At 45.1% G+C, this 25,820-nt stretch overlaps 1 protein-coding gene across 4 annotated transcripts; it reads right to left on the reverse strand.

Moving 5' to 3' along the window:
- Nucleotides 1-962: 962 nt before the first annotated feature.
- ATCAY (ATCAY kinesin light chain interacting caytaxin) lies at nucleotides 963-25,806 on the reverse strand. Of its 4 annotated transcripts, none has more exons than XM_068661623.1 (13): nucleotides 25,428-25,806; nucleotides 23,530-23,659; nucleotides 18,830-18,894; nucleotides 18,257-18,478; nucleotides 17,275-17,460; nucleotides 16,493-16,595; nucleotides 15,815-15,946; nucleotides 15,331-15,417; nucleotides 14,745-14,843; nucleotides 14,437-14,472; nucleotides 6,782-6,817; nucleotides 5,919-5,951; nucleotides 963-5,314 (listed from the first exon to the last, which is right to left on the reverse strand). In XM_068661623.1, exons 2-13 carry the CDS (start codon nucleotides 23,604-23,606, stop codon nucleotides 5,305-5,307), a joined length of 1,086 nt encoding a protein of 361 aa, XP_068517724.1. In that variant the 5' UTR covers nucleotides 23,607-23,659; nucleotides 25,428-25,806; the 3' UTR covers nucleotides 963-5,304. The 4 variants fall into 4 exon arrangements, with proteins under 4 accessions (XP_068517724.1, XP_068517722.1, XP_068517725.1 ...); XM_068661621.1 differs by having other exon boundaries at nucleotides 5,919-5,954; XM_068661624.1 differs by lacking the exon at nucleotides 5,919-5,951.
- Between the last annotated feature and the right edge of the window lie 14 nt (nucleotides 25,807-25,820).

Consider the following 25,820-nt stretch of genomic DNA (forward strand, 5'->3'; position numbering starts at 1 on the left):
TTTATCCTTTTCTTCCATTCCAGATACAAAATCTTATTCTTACAGCTCATATTGGACATTAACTTTTATCTAAAAATTGATTAAAATTTAAAAATAGATAATTTTCCATTTGGGCTGTTACATGAATGAATAAAAAGAATAAGCAACCAATTTAAAATGAACTTGAACTGGAATGTAGTCGCTTTCCTGCTTCAAATCTGTTCTTAAAACTCATCTCTTCAGCTAGCATTCCCTTCTTAATCTCCATTCTTATGCTACTCAGTGAAACTGACTGCTTTTGATCATACTGAATTGTTAAACAAAAGATCAAGTAAGCAAAGACTCAAACATTCTCAGAAGTTAACCTAAGGTAACAAGTTGAACGATCCAAGTACTAAACTTCTGTGTGCATAAAAAAAAGGAGGGAATGGTTGATCACTTTCTTTCTCTTTGACTTGTATTATCACTTCATTTTCTTCCCCTAGGGTATGATTCATTTATCCATGCCATGTAAAATATATGTGCATGGTGTGAGGCTAGATATTTAGCTGAAAGGCATCACCACGGAGTGACATCCAGTCCTGACAGATGAAATCATCTCTTTCTCTTTTCATCAGCTGTAGAGGGAACATAAAACTAAAATTTAGATTCCATATTTAATTTTTAGTTTAATAAAATTAGGTGAAATGAATCTCATGCATACTGTTGAGATTAATTGTTTGGAGATAATTCTGATTCTTTTGAGTTGAGAACCTTATTTTCTTATCTGTGGTGCATCATAATTCAGCAATGGCAAACACCTCAGAACAGTCTATGCAGTAATTAGCGCTTTGCTTAGTATTGCTTCATTCAGGAACCTCAGTCACTTTAAAGTGAAGAACAGATACGTAATGCACGTGTGGGAGACCAGATTTTCACTTGGGTAGCAGTGTAGTTTACAACTCTTACAACAGAAGAGATTTCAGGACAGAGAAGGGTACATATTTTTGCTTAAGGGTTAGTCTCTTTTTAATTGAATATCCATGGATTCTTACAGAAACATACAAAGCAAAAAATAATACATATTTAACGGCAATCTATGTCTTCTAGCATAAACCATCTAATTACAAACACTTTAGAAAAATGACAGTTCACACATTTTTACGTGTAGGTTTGGGTTAAAAGGTCCCACTACAAAGGAAAAAAAACTGAGATAGATTATCTTATATTGCCATGGTGACTTTTTAAAATTCACTTTATCAGTAGCATGCTGTATTTTTGACTGTCAGTAAATATGGAATTACAAAAGAGAAAACATGTGCTTTTGTTTTACAGCAATTTTGCCTGTATTTTTCATCTGCTGCCAGGCCAATCTGAGTTAAATGCCACCAGCATTTTATTAACTCTTTCCTTTTTTAATTCCTAGATATGTAAAATAAAGAATGTGTTGCTTTTAAAACCATTGCCACTTAGGTTTTCTTATACACATGTATATATACCTGGAACCAAATAATCTTTGGAAAAAGTAGATGGAAAAATTGCAATGAGGTATACTCTAACCACTCACATTTCCACAGTACTGTACATAAGAAATTATATTAACTATCCAACTTGAATATAGAGAGCAGCATCTCAGTTTTATTTCCTATGTCTTCCTTGTGAATCAAAATGAAAATTATTGGTCAATTCCAAAACTTGGTGATTTGTAAATATGCCAAAACAAAGTGGTTTGACTGTATAAATATGATGGTTGCTGCATAATATGTTGAAAAGTGCTCACATTTCAGAAGGCTAGACTGACCTCTGTTACTACCTTAAAGAGATGGGAAGGTATTTCCTAGTCTGTTATTAATATAGGAAGGACTCCGATTTTTCTTCCTGTAGGTTGATGCTGGGAGGATGCTGAAATTGTTATTAATTAGACTGTGAATAAGAATACAATGATTTTTGTGAATATGCCATCATAGGGATAAAATCAATTTTCTGCAGCCAAAATATTGCTATATATGGATTCACTGTTAGAACTAAGTAAATCTCATGAAAGGTAAAATCCAAGGCAAGAAAAATGTTGATAATACCTGCTGTTTGATATAATACAGTGCATTAATTAGTCAAAATATTTATCCTTCAGAGATGTTTTCATGAGACAGAAACAACGTCTGGTCTACATTTGGAACATTGACTAGTATACCAATGTTGCAATTTATTTCATTTTATTTTTTAGACATACGACTGGCAAAAGTCCTACTGTAAATGCACTTGTAAATGCACTTTCACTAGCAAAAGTTTTTGCTGGTACAGCATATTTTCTTTGAAGATCTTTTATAAAATGCATCTGATTTTGCTTGAAGCCCATGCTAGTCTATCAGACTCAAACTTAGATATCTTGCTGCATGATCAGTAAAGGGACACTGCCAACATGATCACTGTGTTTCTTTCAAAGAATTTGCAGCTACTTTGGTTTCAAGTAGCATCCAAAATCACTGTCCGAAATAAGTTAATGATGCTTTTCTTTGTTGCTATAAAAACACACTTTTTACTTTTAGCTATATTTTATCAATCATGGGTTCAAAGTTCTTTTCTATGTTGAAAAAACTTATAGCCATCCAGGAATAAAAATAATTACACACTCATAAAGATTTTTTACAAATTAAAACATAGTGCATACTATTTAGAGTGCTCTATCAGAAAGTGCACTTTTTGAAAAATTATTTCAAAGAAGTTACAAATTGACTTTTGTATTCAAACTCCTACCTTCATAGGAATTACACAGTTATAAAATTATAATGAAATCGGTGATAGGTACATTTTCACAAGTGAACTATTAACTTTGGCCTGAAGGAATTACTTGAGCAAATAGGAAGTTACGTCTCCAGGTCTTATTATTCTGTAGTTTGTTTGTTTGTTTGTTTGTTAAATGTAGACACAGTGTCTTTTCTTTGGAAAGGAAAAAAAAAAATCTTCTGGTATGGCTACTGCTCAGGATCAAGAAGTAGTCTGTTTCTTCAGGTCCCAATGCTAAATCTAATCTGGATTTCTTATTCTCCATGTCCACATGTTCCATAACAGCAGTATTTTCTATTATGTTATGAACATTTTTCACTGAAGTGTTCAGAAACTAAAGATGCAAAAAAGATTTTGAGCTGTACTTTGAAACACTATTAAATGTCCTACTAATTTTGTTCACTATATAATTGTAGATTCCCTTTTCAGTGTCTAATTGCATGGCATTCTTTTTTGGAAAGCATAGCAATTGCATTTTGTCTAAATGCATAAAAACAGTCTCAAAAGGAAAATCTAGCTTTAAGTATTACCAATGGGAGATAGTGAATTCACATACTCTGTGCTACAAAGAGATCTGTGATTATTTATAGTCTGAGCTAAAATTTGTTTGATCAGAATAGGCCTTTCTTCATTTTTTGTTTGAGTTTGTTGAGTCCATCTGACAGACTCTATGAAAAAGGCTGCCCGGCTTTGCAGATCAATTTAACATATGAAGATTTCAAAATTTCTGACTCCTACTTCTGTCTTGAAATGTATGTCTGCTGTCTGGAAGGCTTACTACAGAATGTTTTTTGATGGGCATAAAACATAAACTCCAAAAGTGCTGTTTTTTCCTTGTAGCATGGAATTCACATTGCCAATAATGGGCTCATAATAAAATTTCTAGAAAGCCTTGTCAGTTGATGCTTGTTTGGTGCTTATTATAAACATGCCAGTGAAACAGAATATCAAGTTTTCATCTTCAGCATCAAGGGTTAATGTTAAGGGTGCAGTTCTCTCTTTTTCATGTAAAGGCCTGTTTGGTAAATACATCTATGACCGAAGAATATGGGAAAAAAAAAAAAAAACATATATGTACATTAAATGAGAAGTAAAGTTAGCAAACATATTTGGTGCTTCTTTGTAGCATTCAGGAAAATAAAGATCTCATCTGCAACAGTATTATGCACTGAGAAGAAAAAAGACAATTTTTAGGAATACAGAGAAGCCATCACTATGTTGAAGAAAACCTTGCTTTGCCAGAATTGTCCTCTGGGGGATTTCACAGCAGAGTGAAGTTAATTTTAAATAGCCGTGGATTGAGGTTGCCAGCCTGAAATATTCTTTAAGTGGTGAAACCTGCAGATAATTCTTCATCTTCATTTGTCTGCAAGGGGTAGATACAACAGATTATGTATGCTGGCTTTGATGAAATCAGGAGTTTCCAGATGATTTTGCCAGTTGGTTGTTTCCTAAATTTTCTTCTCTCTTTGGTTAAAGAATCCTCATGGGTCCGAACAACAATTTTCAGAGTCTCAATATCACATCTGCATCTCTTGGATAACTGAGAAGCTAACCCAGATACAATGTCCTGCAGCATTCTCCACCCAGGTTTTTCCCAGGCATGTATATTAATAGATGAGACCCTCATTACCCAGGGACAGAAAGTAGGAAATTTCAAACGTTTAGCAGCTTGACTCTGCAATAGGAGGTATTAATACTGAATGATTGTCCGATGTCATGAAATCAATATAAAGACAAGGCATGAAAGACTTCCCTGTCCATAAGGCTCCTTCTTAAAACATGTGTGCATGTGTGCATTGACTTTAGCAGATGCTCATAAAAAGGTTCTGTCATATGGGACCCTTTTTAAAATTACCAGTGCCTTGCAAACCGAGACAGAACAAATAAGAAAAATCATGGCATTTACTCATAGGAAAGGTTCACTATGAGTTAATCAGAGAAACTGTCAATAGATTAACTGAGGAGGTCAAGGCTGGAAGAAATGTATAGACCAGAGCACTTGGGATTTATGGGAAGAAACATACAGTGAATAGAGGAAGGAAGAAAATGTACTTTTTTCATTTCCTGCTTTAGGTATTTCCTGGGGCAATGGCTGTTGTAACACCTGTGTAGAGGAAACTGGGTGTACAGTTTAAAGAAAAATGTCTCAGTGCTGGCCAGCAGCAAGTTAGGGGAAGGGTTTATAATTTAAACAAAAAACGTTTCTTTTCCATGCTGATAGCTAATGGGCTACAGGATGCCCTTAACTTACTTACAGGAAATATGTTACCTATTTGCACTACTTAGAGCTCTCCACAGACCATTGTTGAACACACTGGAACCTGACCTGAAAAGTGCTATTCTCTGCTTTGTTTATCTGTTCTTTCTTCTTGTTGTTTAAAGCAAAATGTTTCCAAAATTTTGAAGAACTTGGCATCTTGGAGATGGGGGAGGCACGCTCCATGATCTTTCAGAACTCAGAATAAGATGATGACAAGGTCTTATACCAAAAGGTCATTTACATGGGTGACTGCCAGACCACATCATTCTTCTGCTCCATTTGTTCAACTGTCCTTTGATTCATGACATACTGTGAAGGAACAGAAATAGAGAGTTATTCTTAGAAAGCAAATTGCAGTAAAAAATTTCTTATCCCCGTAATATCTAAAAATATGAGTATGTTTGGATGTAATCCTCTACCAAATACTATCAGGGCCAAAGATAAAGCCATTCATAGTTTTAATGGGCAATCATCTTCTCTGAGTATATAGGTCCATGAAGAAGTTACTGTAGGGTAATGGAAGGCAGCTCTGCAGTAACTTCCCGTGCACACATGTTTATCATGTGGCAAATGCCAGGTAATTTACTCCTTTTATTGAGAGGCAGCTTTCCCCAAGTGACTGCGTAGTCGTTGCAGTTCTGACAAGTCAGTGCTTTGGGGCAAGCTGCAGTCTGTGGTTGTGGTTGCAACTGCAACCACATTGCAGTGGGGGTGAAGGTGTTAACAGCTTCCTGATTTGTACACGTCTGCTGCAAAATGGATGATGCCTCTGTTGTGTTTGGTGAATGGCACTGGGCTAAAGAGGTCTTGTGTTTAGCTCAGTCTTGCCTTTCCTGTTAAAGCATTACAAATGCAACGGAATCCATCCCATAGCAGAGAAAAGACAAACAAAAGAGTGAGGTACTAGTCAAACCTGGTTTCTGGATCCTCTGCAGAGGGCACAGTCCTGCTTGGAAGAAAACCATCAAAGCAGTAAGTGAATCTCCACCACAAATTTATCATCCTGTCTTTTGGTCCTGAGGTCCCATGTGGTTCTTTGGAACAATTCAGATTGCTCAAATGGACCTTGGCAAATTTGATCAAAGCTCCTGCTTCTCTGCGAAGAGAACAGCAGAAATATCCACTGTTCCCCCTCAGGAGCTAGTTAGACAGAATAACGAAGACAGGCTATGTCAGCAGCAGAGCCGAAATCAAGCCAAATTATCCTGGCATGGCATTTTGACAGTGTTTTCAAAACCTTCCTAGTATTTTCCTTCCCATCTAATGTTACAGTCTTGTATCTAGCCTTTATGTACACCCAAGATGTGCTTGACAGCGGTATTTGGCCCTCTGCATTGCTCCAATGTGCAAATGCAAAAACTGAGTGTCAGGAAAATGTTCTACAGTGCCGCTGGCTCTGTTCCATGACCCAGTGGATTTGCCAGCTTTATGGAGGTTAAAAGCAGAGTCAGGAATCCATTCACATAAATAAAGGTCAATAACTAAGTAACAAAACAAAAGTAGGGCTCTCTGTGATCACAGAAGTGATGGCACAGTGAGATCTTAGGGAAAAGAGAGGGTTTATCAATTCCCAAGTACTTCAGAAATACCCTGTTGGGTCCAAACATCTCCTGAGAGTGGAGAGCCTGGCTCTCCAGAAGGTGATGCCAAGCAGTAAGACCATTCTTGTGACAAAAGATTGTTCCAGGTATTTTGTAAGTGAAGGATATGAAATATATCCTTAGGATATGAAATATATCCTAATATGTTTCATATAAAATAAAAAAGAATAGTTACCTTTCCTTTTCAGCCATGTCTTGTTTGTCTTCTGCCCTGCAAAAACAAATTACATTTAAAGCCTATCATCTAGGGTTTAGCAGTGTGAAAGAGTGGAGTATCTAAGGCCTTTGTAGGGAGATAGCTGGTACTCAGAGTTTCACATCTGTTTAGAAATGTCTGCATTAGCTTCTCCACAGAATCATCTAGGTTGGAAGAGACCTCCAAGATCACCTAGTCCAACCTCTGACCTAACACTAACCAGTCCTCCACTAAACTTTTTGCCGAGGCGATCGGCTCCAGGGCAGATGCGTTCTGCAGCGGAGCGGGGATTTGGGCCAGGCAGGGCTATTTTTTCCAGCATCGAGCCTACTTGCGGGAGCCGCCAGGACCCGGCAGCCCTCGTGAGGGAGGCTGACGAGGCGTAGGCGGAGCCAGCAGCGCTCCCTCCCCAGCCATTCAAAAACTGCCCCTAGGGAGCACGGCAACCAGGACGGACAAACAGGGCGTGGCGCGGCAGTTAGCGCAGGCAGGGCGAGCAGGAAGGCCAGAGCGTTTCCCCCTCCCATACGAACACCTCCTTAACAACAGCCATCAGCTAGGTGATAATGGTCTCCACCAGGCACGGTGCGCTCTCCAGGAAGTCGGTAAACACTCAGACCGACTACCCGTTAAAAAATGCAGCAGTTCAGGTCACCGGGTGCGGGGAGTGTCTGAGCCTGTTGCTGCCATCGGCGGGAGGCAGAGAAACTGCGTGCATGAGGTGCGAGCAGGTGGATGACCTGGTCCGCATGGTGGCGGAGCTCAAGGAGGAGGTGGAGAGGTTGAGGGATATCAGGGAGTGTGAGAGGGAGATAGACTTGTGGAGTAACACCCTGCAGGGCCTCAAGGAGAGGTATCGAGGTGAGACACCCCAAATGGGGGTGGACCCCCTGCCCTGTCGCCGTTGGGCAGAGGGAGGGGATGGAGAGTTGAGGAGGAATGGAAACAGGTCCCTGCTCGACATTGCAGGCGATTCCCTCCCCTTCCAGCCCCACCTTCCCAGGTGCCCTTACGCAACAGGTTTGAGGAGCTCGAGAGACCAGTGGGTGAGGATGAGGTAGCAAGTGTTCCCAGGAGGATGCCGAGGGTGAGGAGGTCAACTCCACGCCTCAGGACTGCCTCCACCAAGACAGAAAGAAGGGTTATTGTTGTGGGAGACTCTCTTCTTAGGGGAACAGAGGGCCCTATTTGTCGGCCTGACCTTACCCGTAGGGAAGTCTGCTGCCTCCCTGGGGCCAGGGTCAGGGATGTTGTCAGGAAGCTTCCCAACCTGGTTCGCCCCTCTGACTATTATCCTGTTTTGATAGTCCAGGCAGGTAGTGACGACATCGAAGAGAGAAGCCTGAAGACTATCAAACAAGACTTTAGGGGGCTGGGACGGTTAGTGGATGGAGCAGGAGTGCAGGTGGTGTTTTCATCCATCCCTACAGTGGCAGGGAGGGGTACAGAGATGACACGGAAAGCCCACCTGTTAAACACGTGGCTCAGGGGCTGGTACCAACGCAGAAATCTTGGGTTTTTCGACCATGGGGCACTTTACTCGGCACCCGGCCTGATGGCCGCAGACGGGTCCCTATCTTTTAGGGGAAAAAGGATCCTGGGCCAGGAGCTGGCAGGGCTCATTGAGAGGGCTTTAAACGAGATAAGAAGGGGGATGGGGCTGAAGCAAGGATTGTTGGAGCTGTGCCAGGGGGAACAATAGCAAGGTTGGGGGACAAGGCAATGGCCCAGCTGAAGTGCATCTACACCAATGCACGCAGCATGGGTAACAAACAGCAGGAGTTGGAAGCCATCATGCGGCAGGCAGGCTACGACTTGGTTGCCATCATGGAGACATGGTGGGACCAGTCTCATGACTGGAGTGCTGCAATGACTAGCTATAAGCTCTTCAGAAGGGACAGGCAGCACAGAAGGGGTGGTGGTGTGGCTCTCTATATTAGAGAGTCTTTAGATGTTGTAGAACTCGAGGCTGGGAATGACAAGGTCGAGTCCCTTTGGGTTAGGATCGGCAGGGACAACAAGGCTAGCGTCCTGGTCGGGGTCTGTTATAGTCCGCCAAACCAGGATGAGGAGACGGATGAGGAGTTCTACAGGCAGCTGACAGAAGTTGCGAAATCTTCAGCGCTTGTTCTTGTGGGGGACTTCAACTTCCCTGACATATCCTGGAAGCACAACACAGCCCAGAGAAAGCAGTCTAGGAGGTTTCTAGAGAATGTGGAAGATAGCTTCCTGACGCAGCTGGTTAGTGAGCCTACCAGGAGTGGCGCCCTGCTAGACCTCCTCTCCACAAACAGAGAAGGACTGGTGGAGGATGTGATTGTCGGGAGCTGTCTTGGGCAGAGTGACCACGAAATGATGGAGTTCTCTATTCTTGGCGAGGCCAGGAAGGGGACCAGTAAAACTGCTGTATTGGACTTCTGGAGGGCTGACTTTGTGCTGCTGAGGACACTGGTTGGTAGAGTCCCTTGGGAGGCGGTTCTGAAGGGCAGAGGAGTCCAGGAAGGCTGGGCGCTCTTCAAGAAGGAAATCTTAATGGCGCAGGAACCGTCTGTCCCCACGTGCCCAAAGATGAGCTGGCGGGGAAGAAGACCAGCCAGGCTGAACAGAGAATTGTGGCGTGATCTTAGGAGAAAAAAGAGGGTTTATAATCTTTGGAAAAGTGGGTGGGCCACTCAGGAGGACTATAAGGATGTTGCGAGGCTGTGCAGGGACAAAATTAGAAAGGCCAAAGCTCATCTGGAGCTCAATCTGGCTACTGCTGTTAAAGATAACAGAAAATGTTTTTATAAATACATCAGCACAAAAAGGAGGACTAAGGAGAATCTCCATCCTTTACTGGATGTGAGGAGAAACTTATTTACAAGAGATGAGGAAAAGGCGGAGGTGCTTAATGCCTTCTTCACCTCAGTCTTTAGCGGCAATACCGGTTGTTCTCTGGATACTCAGTACCCTGAGCTGGTGGAAGGGGATGGGGAGTAGGATGTGGCCCTCACTATCCACGAAGAACTGGTTGGTGACCTGGTACGGCACTTAGATGTGCACAAGTCGATGGGGCTGGATGGGATCCACCCAAGGGTACTGAGAGAACTGGTGGAGGAGCTGGCCAAGCTGCTTTCCATCATTTATCGGCAGTCCTGGCTATCAGGGGAGGTCCCAGTCAACTGGCAGTTAGCAAACATGACGCCCATCTACAAGAAGGGCCAGAGGGCAGACCCGGGAAACTAGAGGCCTGTCAGTTTGACCTCAGTGCCAGGGAAGCTCATGGAGTAGATTCTCTTGAGAGTCATCACGCAGCACTTGCAGGGCCAGCAGGTGATCAAGCCCAGTCAGCATGGGTTTATGAAAGGCAGGTCCTGCTTGACAAATCTGATCTCCTTCTATGACAAACTGATGTGCTCAGTGGATGAGGGAAAGGCTGTGGATGTGGTCTACCTTGTCTTCAGTAAGGCTTTTGACACCGTCTCCCACAGCATTCTCCTCAAGAAACTGGCTGCTCTTGGCTTGGACTGGCGCACGCTTCGTTGGGTTAGAAACTGGCTGGATAGCCGGGCCCAAAGAGTCGTGGTGAATGGAGTCAAGTCCAGTTGGAGGCAAGTCACTAGTGGAGTCCCCCAGGGCTCAGTACTCGGGCCGGTCCTCTTTAATATCTTCATCAATGATCTGGATGAGGGCATTGAGTGCACCCTTAGTATGTTTGCAGATGACACCAAGTTAGGTGCGTGTGTAGATCTGCTTGAGGGTAGGAAGGCTAGGCAGGAGGATCTGGATAGGCTGCACCGATGGGCTGAGGTCAACTGCATGAAGTTTAACAAGGCCAAGTGCCGGGTCCTCCACCTGGGGTGCAATAACCCCAAGCAGAGCTACAGGCTGGGAGATGAGTGGTTGGAGAGCTGCCTGGCAGAGAAGGACCTGGGAGCGATGGTTGATAGTCGGCTGAATATGAGCCAGCAGTGTGCTCAGGTGGCCAAGAAGGCCAACGGCATCCTGGCTTGCATAAGAAACAGTGTGACCAGCAGGGCTAGGGAGGTGATCGTCCCCCTGTACTCGGCTCTGGTGAGGCCGCACCTCGAGTACTATGTTCAGTTTTGGGCCCCTCGCTACAAGAAGGACATCGAGGTGCTTGCGCGGGTCCAGAGAAGGGACACACGCACCTAACTTGGTGTCATCTGCAAACATACTAAGGGTGCACTCAATGCCCTCATCCAGATCATTGATGAAGATATTAAAGAGGACCGGCCCCAGTACTGAGCCCTGGGGGACTCCACTAGTGACTGGCCTCCAACTGGACTTGACTCCATTCACCACGACTCTTTGGGCCCAGCTATCCAGCCAGTTTCTAACCCAACAAAGCGTGCACCAGTCCAAGCCAAGAGCAGCCAGTTTCTTGAGGAGAATGCTGTGGGAGACGGTGTCAAAAGCCTTACTGAAGACAAGGTAGACCACATCCACAGCCTTTCCCTCATCCACTGAGCACATCAGTTTGTCATAGAAGGAGATCAGATTTGTCAAGCAGGACCTGCCTTTCATAAACCCATGCTGACTGGGCTTGATCACCTGCTGGCCCTGCAAGTGCTGCGTGATGACTCTCAAGAGAATCTACTCCATGAGCTTCCCTGGCACTGAGGTCAAACTGACAGGCCTCTAGTTTCCCGGGTCTGCCCTCTGGCCCTTCTTGTAGATGGGCGTCATGTTTGCTAACTGCCAGTTGACTGGGACCTCCCCTGATAGCCAGGACTGCCGATAAATGATGGAAAGCAGCTTGGCCAGCTCCTCCACCAGTTCTCTCAGTACCCTTGGGTGGATCCCATCCAGCCCTGTCAACTTGCGTATATCCAAGTGCTGTAGCAGGTTGCCAACCATTTCGTCATAGATTATGAGGGCCACATTCTGTTCCCCATCCCCCTCCACCAGCTCAGGGTACTGAGTATCCAGAGAACAACTGGTCTTGCTGCTAAAGACTGAGGCACAGAAGGCATTAAGCACCTCAGCATTTTCCTCATCTCCTGTCACTAGGTTTCCCCCCACATCCAGTAAAGGATGGAGATTCTCATTAGTCCTCCTTTTCATGTTAATGTATTTATAAAAACATTTTCTGTTATCTTTAACAGCAGTAGACAGATTGAGCTCCAGATGAGCTTTGGCCTTTCTAATTTTGTTCCTGCACATCCTTACAACATTCTTATAGTCCTCCTGAGTGGCCCGCCCTCTTTTCCAAAAATCATAAACCCTCTTTTTTTTCTATGCTCTAGCCACAACTCTCTGTTCAGCCAGGCCGGTCTTCTGCGCTGACTTGTCTTTGGGCACGTGGGGACAGACCACTCCTAAGCCATTAAGATTTCCTTCTTGAAGAGTACCCAGCCCTACCATAGAATCATAGAATATCCCGAGTTGGAAGGGATCCATAAGGATCATCATGTCCAACTCCTGGCACCACACAGGTCTACCTAAAATTTTAGACCACGTGACTAAGTGCACAGTCCAATCGCTTCTTAAATTCAGACAGGCTTGGTGTGGTGACTACTTTACTGGGGAGCCTGTTCCAGTGTGCGACCACCTTCTCAGTGAAGAACCTTTTCCTGATGTCCAGCCTTAACTTCCCCTGCCTCAGCTTAACACGGTTCCCACCGGTCCTATCACTGGTGGTTACGAAGAATAGGTCACCTGCCTCTCCACCTCCCCTCATGAGGAAGTTGTAGACCACAATGAGGTGTCCACTCAGCCTCCTCTTCTCCAGGCTGAACAGGCCCAGTGACCTCAGCTGCTCCTCATGTTTTCCCCTCTAGGCCCTTCACCTGAACAGGCCTAGTGACCTCAGCTGCTCTTCATGTTTTCCCCTCTAGGCCCTTCACCATCTTTGTCGCCCTCCTCTGGACACTCTCCAACAATTTAACGTCCTTTTTGTACTGGGGTGCCCAGAACTGCACACAGTACTCGAGGTGTGGCCGCACCAGTGCAGAGTAGAGCAGGACAATGTCATGCTTGATGCATGCCAAGATACGGTTGGCTCTCCTGGCTGCCATGACATACTGCTGGCTCATATTCAAGTTGCTCTCAACCACAACCCCCAGATCGGAGCCTTCTTGGACTCCTCTGCCCTTCAGAACTGCCTTGTCCCTGTAATATGCAGCCTTAATAATTATAACGCTCTTGGTATACTCCTGTTGGTCCCATAAGGTGGTAGCTGAATGATTTTGGCTGGGTGACTTGTTTTTCAGCAGCTAATGCTGAACTGAATGGAATCCCCCAAACTGGCATCTCACATTCAATTCACCAGCTTAAGGATGGTGAATTGAATGTGAGATGCCAGTTTGGGGGACTCTATCTGGATGATGCAGTTACCAAACCACTTTTTGTCATAATTGAAAAGTCATGGCAGTCAAGAGTGAAGTTCCCAGTAACTGGAAAAAGGGAAACAGCTATTTTAAAAAGGGTAGAAAGGAAGACCCTGGGAACTACAGGCTGGTGATCCTCACCTCCATGCCTGAGAAAGATCATGGAATGAATCCTCCTTGAAACTGTGCTAAGGCACGTGAAGATGACTCAAGACAGCCAACATAGCTTCACCAAGGGGAAATTGTGCCAGACCAAGCTAGTAGCCTTTTATGTTGGTGTGACTACATCAGTGGACAAGGGAAGAACTGATGTCATCTACCCAGACTTCTGTAAGGCTTTTGACATGCTTTCATGAAACATTCTTGTCTCTAAAGTGGAGAAAGATGGAATTGAAAGGTGGACAACTTGGTGGATTAGGAATTGGCAGGATGGCAGCATCCAAAGAGTTGTGGTCAATGACTCAACGTGTAGGTGGAGATCAGAGACAAGTGGTATACATCAGGGGTCTGTATCAGAACTGGTGCTGTTTAATATGACATAAAGAGCAGAATCAAGTCACCCTCAGCAAGTTTATGGATGACACTGAACTGAGTGGAGGAACTGACACAAGAGAATGAATGGATACCATCCAGAGAGACCTGGATGGGCTTGTGAAATGGGGCCCAGGTGAACCTCATGCACATCAACAAGGCTGTGTTCAAGGTGCTGCACCTGGGACAGGGCAATTGCAAACATCAGCACAGACTGGGGGATGAATATCTGGAGAGCATGTAGTGACAGGACAAGGGGTAGTGGTTTTAAACTAAAAGACGGTAGGTTTAAATTAGATATGAAGAAAAAATTCCTCCGTCTAAGGGCAGTGAGGCCCTGGCACAAGCTGCCCAGAGGTGCTGTGGGTGTCCCATTCCTGGCAGTGCCCAAGGCCTGGCTGGATGGGGCTGGGGGCAGCCTGGGCTGATGGAGGGGTTGTGCCTATGGCAGGGGTGGGACTGGGTGGGCTTTGAGGTCCCTTCCAACCCAAACTATTTGATGATTCTCTGAGCCCGTGATGTGGACTCATGGAGTTAAGAGGAACAATTCTATGGATAAATAACCTTTTAATCAAGCTTTTTCTTCCTCCTATAGCTTTTTCTTATTTTGAGAAAATAAATAGAAAATAAATGTAGACTGTGTGGAATAGGCTAGGAGGAACACAGGATTGACTGGTTATAATGCATAAATAACCATGTGAGACAGCAAAAAGGCAACAATATTCTGACAAAACAAACCAACCCTCCTTCCACCCAATAAATTAATTTTACCTTTCCTTTCTGGCCTTGATCCTCTCTTCTTCATATCTGCAATGAACAGGAAACATTATTTAAATGTTACCCAGCCAAAACTGTTCTCATTCAATAAAATGCAGTGTTTGCTCTAAAGATGACAGAAACTGCAAGTTAGCAGTTTGCAGGCTTTTTCTTGGCACAAGTGTGTGACTCAGATATGGTTTGCCCCAGGATCTGTGTTTTCTGTGCATGGATTTTGATTCAATATAATATTCTGCTACACAGGATTTTTGTCCTGGGCCTGCTGAGATCTATATGTGTTCCAGGGTCCCTGTAATACTTACTGTAAGACACAGTCTGGAATTTGTACATGCTCCATTGGGATAAGCTGCTCCAATTCCTCCAAGCTGTGAACATACTGGATCTTACTGATAAACTTCACACTGGCAAAGAAAGGGAAAGAGTATGCGCTTGAGGCCTTGTTTTGATTTCCTCTCCGTAGGAAGTCAGACTTTTCCTGATGGGAACAGGGAGTTTTGCATCTCTGTATCCTCTGCAGTCTTAGTGCACTTATATCCTGCCAGTGCTAATGTGCTGATGACTAAGAACTATGGTGAGATACTACATCACTGTACCTCTCAATATCTGCAATGTGTTTTACAGGAGGGGCCCAGGACCACCATTCCTGCACTTCCCAGTAAATTTGGTCTCTTTCAGTGTTCTTTATACACTACCCACTGGGACAAAGTCTGCTCTGTATCCAGATCACCATACTGTCTCCTAAAACCATCTTTAGAGTTGTCCTTGGAAGTATTAGACACAGGACAAGTGATGAAGTTTCACCGTGGTCCCTACTATTTAAAAGATCTGATTAAAGAGGTCAAATTTCCCTTCCAAAACCAGCTGAGTATGGGAATACATTATATTTACCTGATGAAGGGCCTTGATATAGCCAGCACTGTCCGGATGAACCATGAAGGATGCACAATTATCAAGGCTTTGAGGTTTTTACGCAGCCTGTGGAAAAGTCATGGGACAGAAAGTCAAACTTGAATTATCTTTTCTTAAACTCACCTGTAATCTGTCTGGGCTCTGAGGGCAAACTTAGACTTTAATAATGCTCAGCAGCCACACCTCGGGGTCTCCAGCCGAAAGCCCTGACCTATTTAAGCTCAGGGCTGGGCAGTTGCAGGAGTACTGCTTTTCTTGCTTGAGTGCTGTATTAGTCAGATGTCTGTGAAGGGAGCATGTCAGGGAGAAGAGGAGATGAAGTCAGAGAGCTGTGACAGAGGAAGAAATTATAGAATCTGGAACTGGTGGGAAAGGCTTAGAGAAAGCAGTGGAAGAAATGTGGAAAGAGGATAGAGAAGAAAAAAAAAAAAAAAAAAAGAGGCAATACCAATAGGATTCTCACCTTCTGTCTATCATTTGATAGCATTTCTTTAGCCAGCCAAGGCCTGGCATCCTCCTCCGGGGTGTTGCTCCATTTAGGTACACAATCATGTAGTCCTCAGCCACCAGCAGCTCCAGACTACTGATCACATATCTGTTGGGTGATCAGAAGCAATGGGGACATAAGACTCGGAAAAAGTACCTTGACGTTTCTTAAGGTATCTTTGTATGAACCTCAAAGTACTCCAGGTCTTTTCTTTGTACACCTTATAATATGTTTCAAGCTCTCTTGGCATCTCTGCAGAATGCAGAGGGTGTTTCTCAGGGTTTGCCTGCACTTGTTAGCATAGAGTGTACATTGATGGACCAATTCCTGCACCATTTTTCTGCCTAGTAGTAGTATCTGCAGGCTGTTCAGCATTGTATACATACGGTCTAGCCTGATTGTGAGTCCACTGCTGGCATAATTAACACCAAATATTTGAATGCTTTGGCTTATTAGACTTGTTTGTGAATGCGGTGGACAGTGATGTTCACTCCAGTTTGCAGCTTGCAGCTGCACACTAGAGATATTTGGCCTGGATTCAAACTCTTTCCAGCTGAGGTTTCTGATGCAATGGGTACATGGAAACTAGTTCCCCAGGACCCAAGTTACCTTCCTTGCCCTCCTCTCCCTCATAGACCTTGGCCAGACACTTACAAGAAGAGGTTCTCCATTATGTAGTGGTAATCATCCAGGTTACTGTCTGGGAGATAGCAGGCAGCAAAGACAATGATGGCATTGAGACCTTCTCCATAATATCCTGGGAAAGTAAGACAGGCAGCATCAGTGACTCTTTCCAGAGGGAGACACAAGAGTTCATGCAAAAATGCAAAGATGCATTGCTAAGTGTGGGCCTGTACTGCTTTTTGTGCCTCTCTTCTGCTCTAGGTAAGTATTTGTCCCTTTTTACGTATCTTTTTCACAACTGGATTTGCTTCTTTTCCTGGTTTTCCCAGTAACATGTACGTGGGGTTCAGAGAAGGAATACATGTGTGTCAAAGCACAGAGCTAAGAGTTTTGCCCTGGGTCTTTGTTTGTCTATGGTCAAATTTCAGAAATGGTCACCAACTGTGGGCATCTTAGCCTTTAGATATGCATCCAGAGACAGCTCAGATGCTAATTTATGGAGGGATTAAGCAGCTGCAGTCACTTCAGCATTGGCAATGTAGCTGCAGCATTAGCCTGCAGCTGAAGAAGAGGCTCAAGATGTATTTGTGCTCACTCAGAGCCAGTCTTATTATTGAGTTTGTTTATTGAAACCTTTCTATTGTGGCTATCTCTTCTTTAGCATAAGCAGGGTGCTTTTTGTGCTTGTCTGCCACATAAAAGTATGAAAGGAATAGCAAATTTTCCCTAAAGACAGCCAAAACTGTCAGGTCATCCCTTCCAGCTTGACAAAGATACTGCAAGAAATCTGCCTGGCTAGGATTAGGCCTCACCTCCATGTGTCACCACTCTCATGTAAGGTTTGATCATCTGGAGGTCAATACGATGCTCCTGCTCTCCGATGATGACTGTCCTCCAGAGCCGTCCATTGGTAGCACTCCCATCTTCTGTCCCACCATCCCCGAAGAGATCTGCACTGTCCCCAGGCATGTTCTTGGCTGTAGCTACAGGAGTGTCATCTAGGAAAAAGGACAATATTTCTGCCACTAATAACGTGTATGAAGAGGCTCTGCGATAGCTTTGGTGTTCAGTAACATCCACAGACAGGATGATCTCTTTCATGTGCTGTTTTGATTTGTGTATGTTTATGGATCTTATTTTTTTTCAATTGTCAAATTGTAATAGAAATAAGTTTAACATCTCACGCCTGCAGTCACAGGTAGTTCACAGGACTTTTTGCTGGATCTTCCTTCAGATCCATTTATACTGACTGAAGAGAGCACTACCTATATCAGGGGATCTCTTCTGATCTGCTACCAGAGCTGCTTGAGTGAGTCCTTCTTAGCACAATTCAGTCAAAATCATCCAGGTTAGCAAAGACCAAGTTATTCAAGTTGTTTAAACCAATCTGGTTTGGTTTGAGCATTCACATGACAGCTCAGCCTGCAGAGCTGAGTAGGTAACACCTTCCAGCCTGGGGTTGTGGCCCAGGTACTGCTGGAAGGGAATGTATGTACAGAGCCTTACGCTTTATCCTGAATTGTGGTTAGACTGGTGTTTGATTGAACTACTTCTGCCCACACTGTCCACTGGTGGAAATGTTGAGAGAGCACTCCTGGACTGTTGCTGGTGTCTTGGTGGGGCAGATATTGTACGGAAGATGGGCTGTGGTTGTATGTGCTGTGCTTTGCTGCTGTCAGTCCACAGCTGCTGCTGATAAGTGTTATCAGAAGTGGTTAAAATCAGTGTTAAAAAAAAAAAAAAAAAAAAAAAGCCCTAGCCCCTGTAGAAGTCCACCCAAAGTTATCCTTTTACCTTCCCATTCCAGTTCATTCCCATTTCCCAGGAATTCAAGGGAATCTGTTTCATCAGGAGTTTCAATGTCATCCACATTAATATCCAAGTCATCTGGTGTGTCCAAGAAGTCATCAGAGAGAATGGAGCCTTCACTCTGGTCCAGGGAAATGTTGATTTCAGGTGCAACAAGTGTCTTCCGTTTACGATGCGACCCATTAAAGTTTAAAGTATTTGGGGGAGCTGGAGTTAAAAGGAAAATAACTGACAGATTGTCCTTGTACTGTATCCTTAGTGCAAGAGATGGTGGTTTCCTTATTTTTATTTCAGGATATGGTCTTGGAAGCTAAGGGTGGTGGGCAGTATCTAACACATGCAGGTATGGCTGGATAAAAGTGCCTACACTTCCAAGATCCCCATTTCCTCCCCCAGCCTCTTGCAAAAGATTAGCAAATTCAGATCTCTGTGGCTTCTTCTTCCATATTAGAGTTTTTGTGGAGACTCCAAGGGAACTGAGTTTTGCCCTAACTGCATGCTGTCACTCTCTTAGGCTTGTTTTCCTTTGAACTCCTGATAAGGCAGGCTGGTACTTACAGGATGTATTCTCATCTTCTGTAGGGCTGCCCAGTGACTCCATTCCTGTCTCTTCTGGGAGAGGTCTGCAGGCAAGCCAAGATGTGGATGTAAAAGATGGGAAACAAGTGATATTTAGAAGAAAGTCACACATGACAGACATGAGAGAAGTGAGGATGTCAGGGAAAAACATACAACTCTATGTGTGCGCTTCCCTTTTCCTTTTGTCTGTGAGCATCAGCCTGGTTATAACGTCAGGAGATTTACCCAGGAGCAACCCAATAGCTGTGCTTTCTCACTGGAGAACAGTGCAATCCCAATAAATTTCCAAACTATCCCCCCAGTATGTCTCTTATCCTGCCATTCAACCAAAAGTCTGGAAAATCTAGCCAGTGACACTGGAACAAATACTGTCCTTGGGGAAAAAAAAAAAAAAAAAAATGAAACACCCTCCTTTTCTCCATATTATCCCCATTTTGATCTCCATCAAAAAGTTGAGAGGCAGTGCCAAACTCTAGGGCTCCTCATCAAGAATACCAGTGAACATCTGCAGCTGGTACTTTGATACTGAACCCTGCATAGTGTAGGCAATGCAGTGGGCTGTAAAATCTGCATTTGGCTGTTTACAAGCTCAGAACGGAATGCTCTGATCCCAGTAGCAGGTGAGCTAGCAGAGATGCTTAGAACAGGAGCATTTGCCACTGTCCACCAATGTTTTCTAAACAGTGCATCCTGCCTTTAGGCACTGGCCATGGCTGAAGTGGAGAAACGTTTTTTTCAAAGCACCCTCCACAACCACCTCTTGTGAAAGGCCATTGCCTCCTTAGTCTGTCATGACTTTGCTCTTTTAGTTGTTTTCTTGGTGTTCAAGGCAAGAATTCTAAACCTTAGGTGTGATCACAGAATCATTCCCCCATCCTCACCTCAGTCCCCACTTGGCAATAGATGACAGTGATACCCAAACCCTACTGAGGTCTGGAAGCAGGTTCATTCTGAGCTAAGATCCAGGTTTGAGCACTCAAACCAGTATCTTGGATCCAAAGGCTAACCCACCGCTCTCTTCCTTGGGCTCCATGTCAGAGGCCAGGATTTTCATCTTCATCCCCTTGGTATAAATAACCATGACAGTAGCTGGAGGCTTAGAAATGTCAACTGAATTAAAAGTTTGGCTTTCCTTTACAGATGTTAATGCCAGATCTCACTATGTGGCTGTTGCCCTTTGCAAACTGGTAAAGTTGCTCCCAGCTCATAGGGGTAAGTGAAGTAAGAATCTGCCCCCAGTTCTGTTGTGAGTAACCCTAGCTGGCAGTACTGAACAGCACACTGCCCACCCTGAGCTGGACACTTTTCTCATTAATTTGAGCTATAATTTGTGCCTTTCCCTGGCATTAGCTAGGGGAGGCAGTTTGAAACTTTCCACACACCATGACCAAATCCCACCAACCCCATGGCATATTCATGATGTCAACAAACAGTTTAAAAAACAACCAAAAAAAGCAACCTTCTAAACTATCCTTGTTTTACCTGCCCATTGCTGAAAGCTTCCCCACAACAGGGAAACTGGCCAGGCATTCAGGTATAAAATCCTGGGTTCTGGGATGGCCCTGGGGTGAAACATGGAGGAAAACCCACCAGTTTTAAGGCAGTAAAGTAAGAATTGGGATGGGACCACAGGGTTGCTTTCTAGCAGCTGCTGGTGTTAGTCTGACCATGACAGGGAGAGAGCTGATAGGGACTGGTATCTCTGAGTTGGCAGAAGGATGCTGTTTGGCTCTGCCCTACAAAGGCTTCTCTTTGTGCAGCCCTAACACCAGAGCTACCAGCCAAATGAAACCACATATATATTTAGATTAAGGGATAATCCTCTCCGAGCTGGTTGTTGTATATTTATGAGAGCTAGAGACCTGATCAAAGGTGCTTGGTCCTTGCTCATTTGGGCAGCCCTCTATATTCCTGAGCAGTCAGACCCAAGGGCCTTCTGCCCCCTTCCAGCCTCTCCTCCTCCCTTTTGCTTTCACCTTGAATAGAGCCTGTCTGGTTCTTTATCTGGCTGTGAGCCTGGCACAACTTCGTGACACAGCATCAAAAGGAGGGGGGGAAGGCCCAGCTGTACCCAAGTTTGTGCTGCAGTGAGGCACTCTGCTCTTTGATTTTAGGATTTATTAAAGAGAAGCAATTCAAAAGTCTGAGGCAAAGAAAAGGTCTTTCTTACCTTCCCAAAGGAAACTTGAATCACTACCTCCCAGTCTCCCGTGTAAATCTTCCTTCCCACACGCAGCTAGACCTAGATGCCAAATTTTCTGAATGAAGCCGCTTTTCTAAGGGTTAGGTGCCACAATTTTTCTCTCTGCTGATAGTGTGATGCCCAGCTTCCCTGTATCTCAGGCCCCAACCAGCCCAAGCCTTCTCTGACTGTAATCTGATGGAAGTGTGACGGAGTGAGCATGCTCCTGCACCCCCCCTGCTGCAACGCTACAGCATCATTGCAGGAGGACACTTGCACAAACAGCTGAGACAGACTGTCAGCAAGAGACTCAGCCTTCAGGGAGCAGCAGGAAGGGGGGGGGGGGGGGGGCTTTCCTCTCTGCTTCCTCGCTGCTTGATCTCTCTAGGAGATGTCTCAGTGTGTTGGCTTTACACCCTTGCAGCAGAAAAAGGCAGAAGTTTGTTCTGCAAAGGAGCTTCTTGGGGAGGGATGGGAATGTCCCCTTGTTTTCTTAATAAGGAGATCAGTTCCTCAGCCAAGATCTTTGTCTGGGGTATATATTTTTTGTAGCAAGATTGGTTAATCACAGATAAGCAAAAATAGCTATGCAGCAAATCATCTGGTAGAGAGCTACTGTCCCTCATGCAGTAGCCTCTGTCCTGTTATTTTAATGCTTCTAGGGGGGAATTAATTGATTTTTTTATATTTTTTTTTATTTTTTTAATGCAAGTGAAACACAGCTGGTATTAGTGGATATTTGGGTTGTATTTCACTTGCATCATTCCTGATTTAATCCTTCTGCAGCAGTCTAGTAGCAGGCTGTGGAGCTAGTTCTCTGGGCTTTGGCCTTGTCCCTGCCACTGACTTGCTGCCCAGCCATGGTCACATTACTTTGCCTCTCCCTGGGCTGTGTTTGCCAGTCAGGAGTGATGATGCCCATGTTACGTGGGCACAGGGGCTCTGCAGAGCCCCCTTGAAGGTTTGACTGTTGCTAGGGTACGTTTGCTGGTTGTACAGCAAGTGCAAAACAGCCTGACTCCTGCTCCAGCATACTGCACGGGTGTCCAGGTGCTAGGCCAGCTTTATCCCCAGATTTTCTAGGGAGCATTGGGTGTATAATTTATTTCTATACCTTACTTTCCATTCCACTCAACTGAAAGCTTGTCAACGCAACACTCTAAAGGAGCTTTATGTCGGCAGAGGTCTGTCAGCCCAAAGCTTTGGCTAGCCCTGCTTTCAGAGGAAAGAAAAATCTGCACTAGAAGCCCAAGGCTTGGCTGAGCGCTCTTCTGGGGCCAGTGGAAGGACAAGTGATGTCCTAGGAGCCGGGTGCTGGGCTGGCAGACAGAGGTGCTTAGATTAGCACTGCAGCTGGGCCTGGGGTAAACAGAGCTAAGCTCATCCACCGGTGCCAAGGGACACAGGAGACCCTTTCTAGTATGGCAAGGGTTTGTGTGTGCCTACCCACAGAGCACACTGAGCCACTGTCCTGCAAACACGGGGACCCTGTGGGTTGCTGTGGGGGATTCAGCTGCAGCTGGGATGGGGTGAAACAGCCCTGAAAAGCCCCTCAACTTCCCAGGCCCCTGTGCGCCTGGGGCTGGCTGTGCAGGCTGCAGCAAGGCTTGGTGTTGTCTGCACTGTGTGCCTCAGCAAGCTGCTGCTGGGTGATGGGCTTTAGTCCTGGATGTCTGGGGCAATGCTTGAGTGGCTGCAGGAAGTTAAGTGCTCACTGAGCTTACAAAGATTTTTGTCAGTTCTCTGTGCAGTTAATAAGGTGTCTGTGAAGTTGAAAGCTGTCACCTTGGCACCTTTTCTTGCCCACACATCATTTCCTGCAAGGTTTGCAACCACAGTTGCGACCAGTGCTCTATTGTCTCAGGCATGAGAAAAGCAAAAACCAGGTTGCCCATGTGGGTGGAACAGTCTATATCTACCCTGTCCTGGAACAGGTAATTATTTTCGGGACTGAGAAGCTGTCCAGGGAGAAGGGAGAAGGAAAAGAGCAGTGTTATGCTCATTTATTCATTCATCCAAGCAGCTGGCCCATGGTAGGGCAAGATACTGCCATTCAGCATGTCAGTGCCAGTGGTCATTGTATCCCAGTGACTTTGGGTCCTGTGGCAAAGCATTGTTGCTTTTTTTGGGGAGACACCGCTTTATGCAGAGACTGAGATCCAATAGCCTTTCCTTCCATCCATCCATCCCTATAGGTATGTATTTATCCTTGTTAATCTCTCTCTGTCCTCTGCACCCTGTTCCTTACCCTCCTTGGCATGCTTACAGAGTGCTGCCAGAAACCACCTAAACTTTTCTAATCATTGAAAGTAGCCTTGCTACAGAAGCCCTGCTTTCTGGCCAGAGTCATTCTGCTGGAGTCAAGGTTTCTGTTGCCTTTGGGGCTGGTAGGAGGGACCAGAATGCGCCATGCTTTGCTGGTTTCTTACAGGAAGAAATAAAGCTTTCCCTGTATTGTCTTGATTTTTTTTAATATTTTTTTTTTCAGGGAACGAACCTGGGGAAGTCCTCATCTTGCCATTCCTCCTTCACATCCATGTTCTCCATCCGCAGAGTGGCTTCTGTGGTTCCCATTGTGCTCAGAGATGGTCTGGATGCACAGTGTTTTCCTCGAGGAAGGGCTCAGGCTGGAAAATGTAAGGCAGAGGGGCTGGCACTGAGCATCACTACAGGGGAGCATCTAATCCAAGCAGGTTCAGAGCAGGTATGCTAATACCAATCTCGACAGAGAATCAGTGAGATAGCTGCTTGTTGCGCAAAAGGGATAAGACAAGAACATGGAGGTTTGTGGCCTCTTGACACATTTTGGACAAGAAAAGAGGAGGTGAGGCTGGCCTTGAGTCAAAGCAACAGGTATATCTCTGAACAGTTGTGGTCTTAGCTCTTCTCCCTGTAAATAAATACCTTCTGGGCTGACACCCTCCTATTTTCCTTTACTACCTTTCTTGCCATAGTAATCTCAACATTAACCTACACCTCTGCTGAGGGAAATTAAGTGTGGCTTAAAGGGAAGAGAAGAGCTCCTCCCAGGCTGTTTTCAGGTTGGTGATGCAGTAGCACCATTTTCCATTTTACTGGCTTGAACAGAAGCTAATGGCTTAGGTTTTGCAAAGAAATTCCCAAATGCTTCTGCCTGATCTATGCTCCATCCCCATGCTTGTCCCTGTACCAAGAGAGAAATGGGAGAGGGTGATGAGACCTTCACAGGGTTGTTGAATGTCCTTTCACACCCCTGAAGAGTTCGCTCTCTACCTTGCTCTTAGGTAAATAAAAAAAAAAATAATTAAAAAAAAAAAAAAAATGGAGCACCTCAGATGGAGGCAAGGCAGATGTGCTGTTCCCAGGCCGGGGTTTCATCTGCACTGGTAAGAGCAGGAGAGATTCAGATCCAGGGGCCTTGTTCTCACATATACTAACACCCTGGTAGCGCCAGGGGCCCTTTAGACTACAAATATTGTTACCTTCATGAGAAGATTCCTACACTGCCAGCCAGCAAAAATCAGACTTTTCTACCTATTTCCCAGGGACTACATCTGTGTTTGGTGTGTAAGTGCAACCCCTTACAAAGTCCAGCTGAGGGAATGGGACCGGTCCTTGCAGAACCAGCTCCAGTTGGCAAGAGCAGAAATGGTTCTCTCAGCTGGCTACTGCTGCAGATGTGCTCAGTAGTACCTGAGCCCAAAGGGGACAAGGGCAGGCCTTATGTTATACAGAACATGCTCAGGTGAAATCAGCGCAAATGGTGGGCGCAGCATTAACCTGTCTGCTGCAGCACAATTTTGAATGTTCTTCCTGAGCTCAGCCCTTGTGCTCAACCCATTGCTATAAGGCTCTTCTAGAGAGCCAGTGCTTTTTCTGCTTCCTTGGAGGCTTGTATTTAAAGAAGGTGTCACTGGTAATGAACTGGGGAAAAGTAAATCTGCCTGTGTGTATCTACTTTGAAGGAATTAAGTTGTGTAGAGGCCTGAGTAAATCAGGCATCCATCTTTATTACAGGCACTGACAGAGATAGGAATCAGAGCAAAGAGCTATCTGTGAGGGTTGCAGGGCTTTCTCGCTGACCAGCATCTCTGAGCCTTTCCTCACAGGGTGCACATTTTGTATTCTGGCCTTAACCACCGCGCCTGGATGCATGCAATGCCCATGACATGTCATACGTGTCCCCGTTTTTATATTCCAACTTGCAGGCAAGGGAGATACCTTGGGGCTCAGAGAGACTCCACCTTCCCTCCCTGCTCCCCATAGCTGTCATCTGCTTTCTGCTAGCCCTTGAAAGCATCATGGAGGGAGAAAGAGAAGGAGAAGAAATTGAAACGAGTCCCAGGGTGGAGCCTGATGTTTCTTAATATCAGACATTGCCTGGCAGTATGGAAGCCCAGATGACGCAGTACTCACCGATGCTTGTGGCTAACGAAGAACAAAGAAGATCCTGCCTGTATCCCAGCTGCGCATTCTTCCCAGTGCAGTCGGGCTGCTCAGGAGATTCAGTGCCTGGATCTGGATGCAGACGTGTGGTGCTTTCTCAGTGAATGACTGTGTGGTTGCATCTAGGTCTGCCTTTCTCGCAGGAGACAGTGCTTTGTGATGTGGATTTCACTGGGAGGGAATTGGGAGCTGTTATTTGTATTCTTGCGTGGTGATCGCTTTCTCAGCTGCCTCTCTCCCTTCCTATTTCACTATTTTCCTCTTGCAGCTGGCTAAGCATCAGCTCTCTTAAGTCAGCTAATTGCACTGCTTTTGTGTGTGAGGAGGATGGTGGTAGTGATGGGGGCGGGCGGGGGGGGGGGA

The sequence above is a fragment of the Anas acuta genome, chromosome 26 (genome assembly GCF_963932015.1).
Source record: "Anas acuta chromosome 26, bAnaAcu1.1, whole genome shotgun sequence".
NCBI classification, from domain to species: Eukaryota; Metazoa; Chordata; class Aves; order Anseriformes; family Anatidae; genus Anas; species Anas acuta.

Bases quoted from the DNA above. Each gene is read 5' to 3' on its own strand.
- ATCAY (XM_068661621.1), bottom strand. From the start codon at position 23,606: ATGGGAACCACAGAAGCCACTCTGCGGATGGAGAACATGGATGTGAAG. The intron at 17,461-18,256 runs GTAAAAGGATAA...CCTTTTTCCTAG, and splicing joins GAATGAACTGGAATGGGAAG to ATGACACTCCTGTAGCTACA. The intron at 6,818-14,436 runs GTAAAATTAATT...TTGTTTTTGCAG, and splicing joins ATCAAGGCCAGAAAGGAAAG to GGCAGAAGACAAACAAGACA.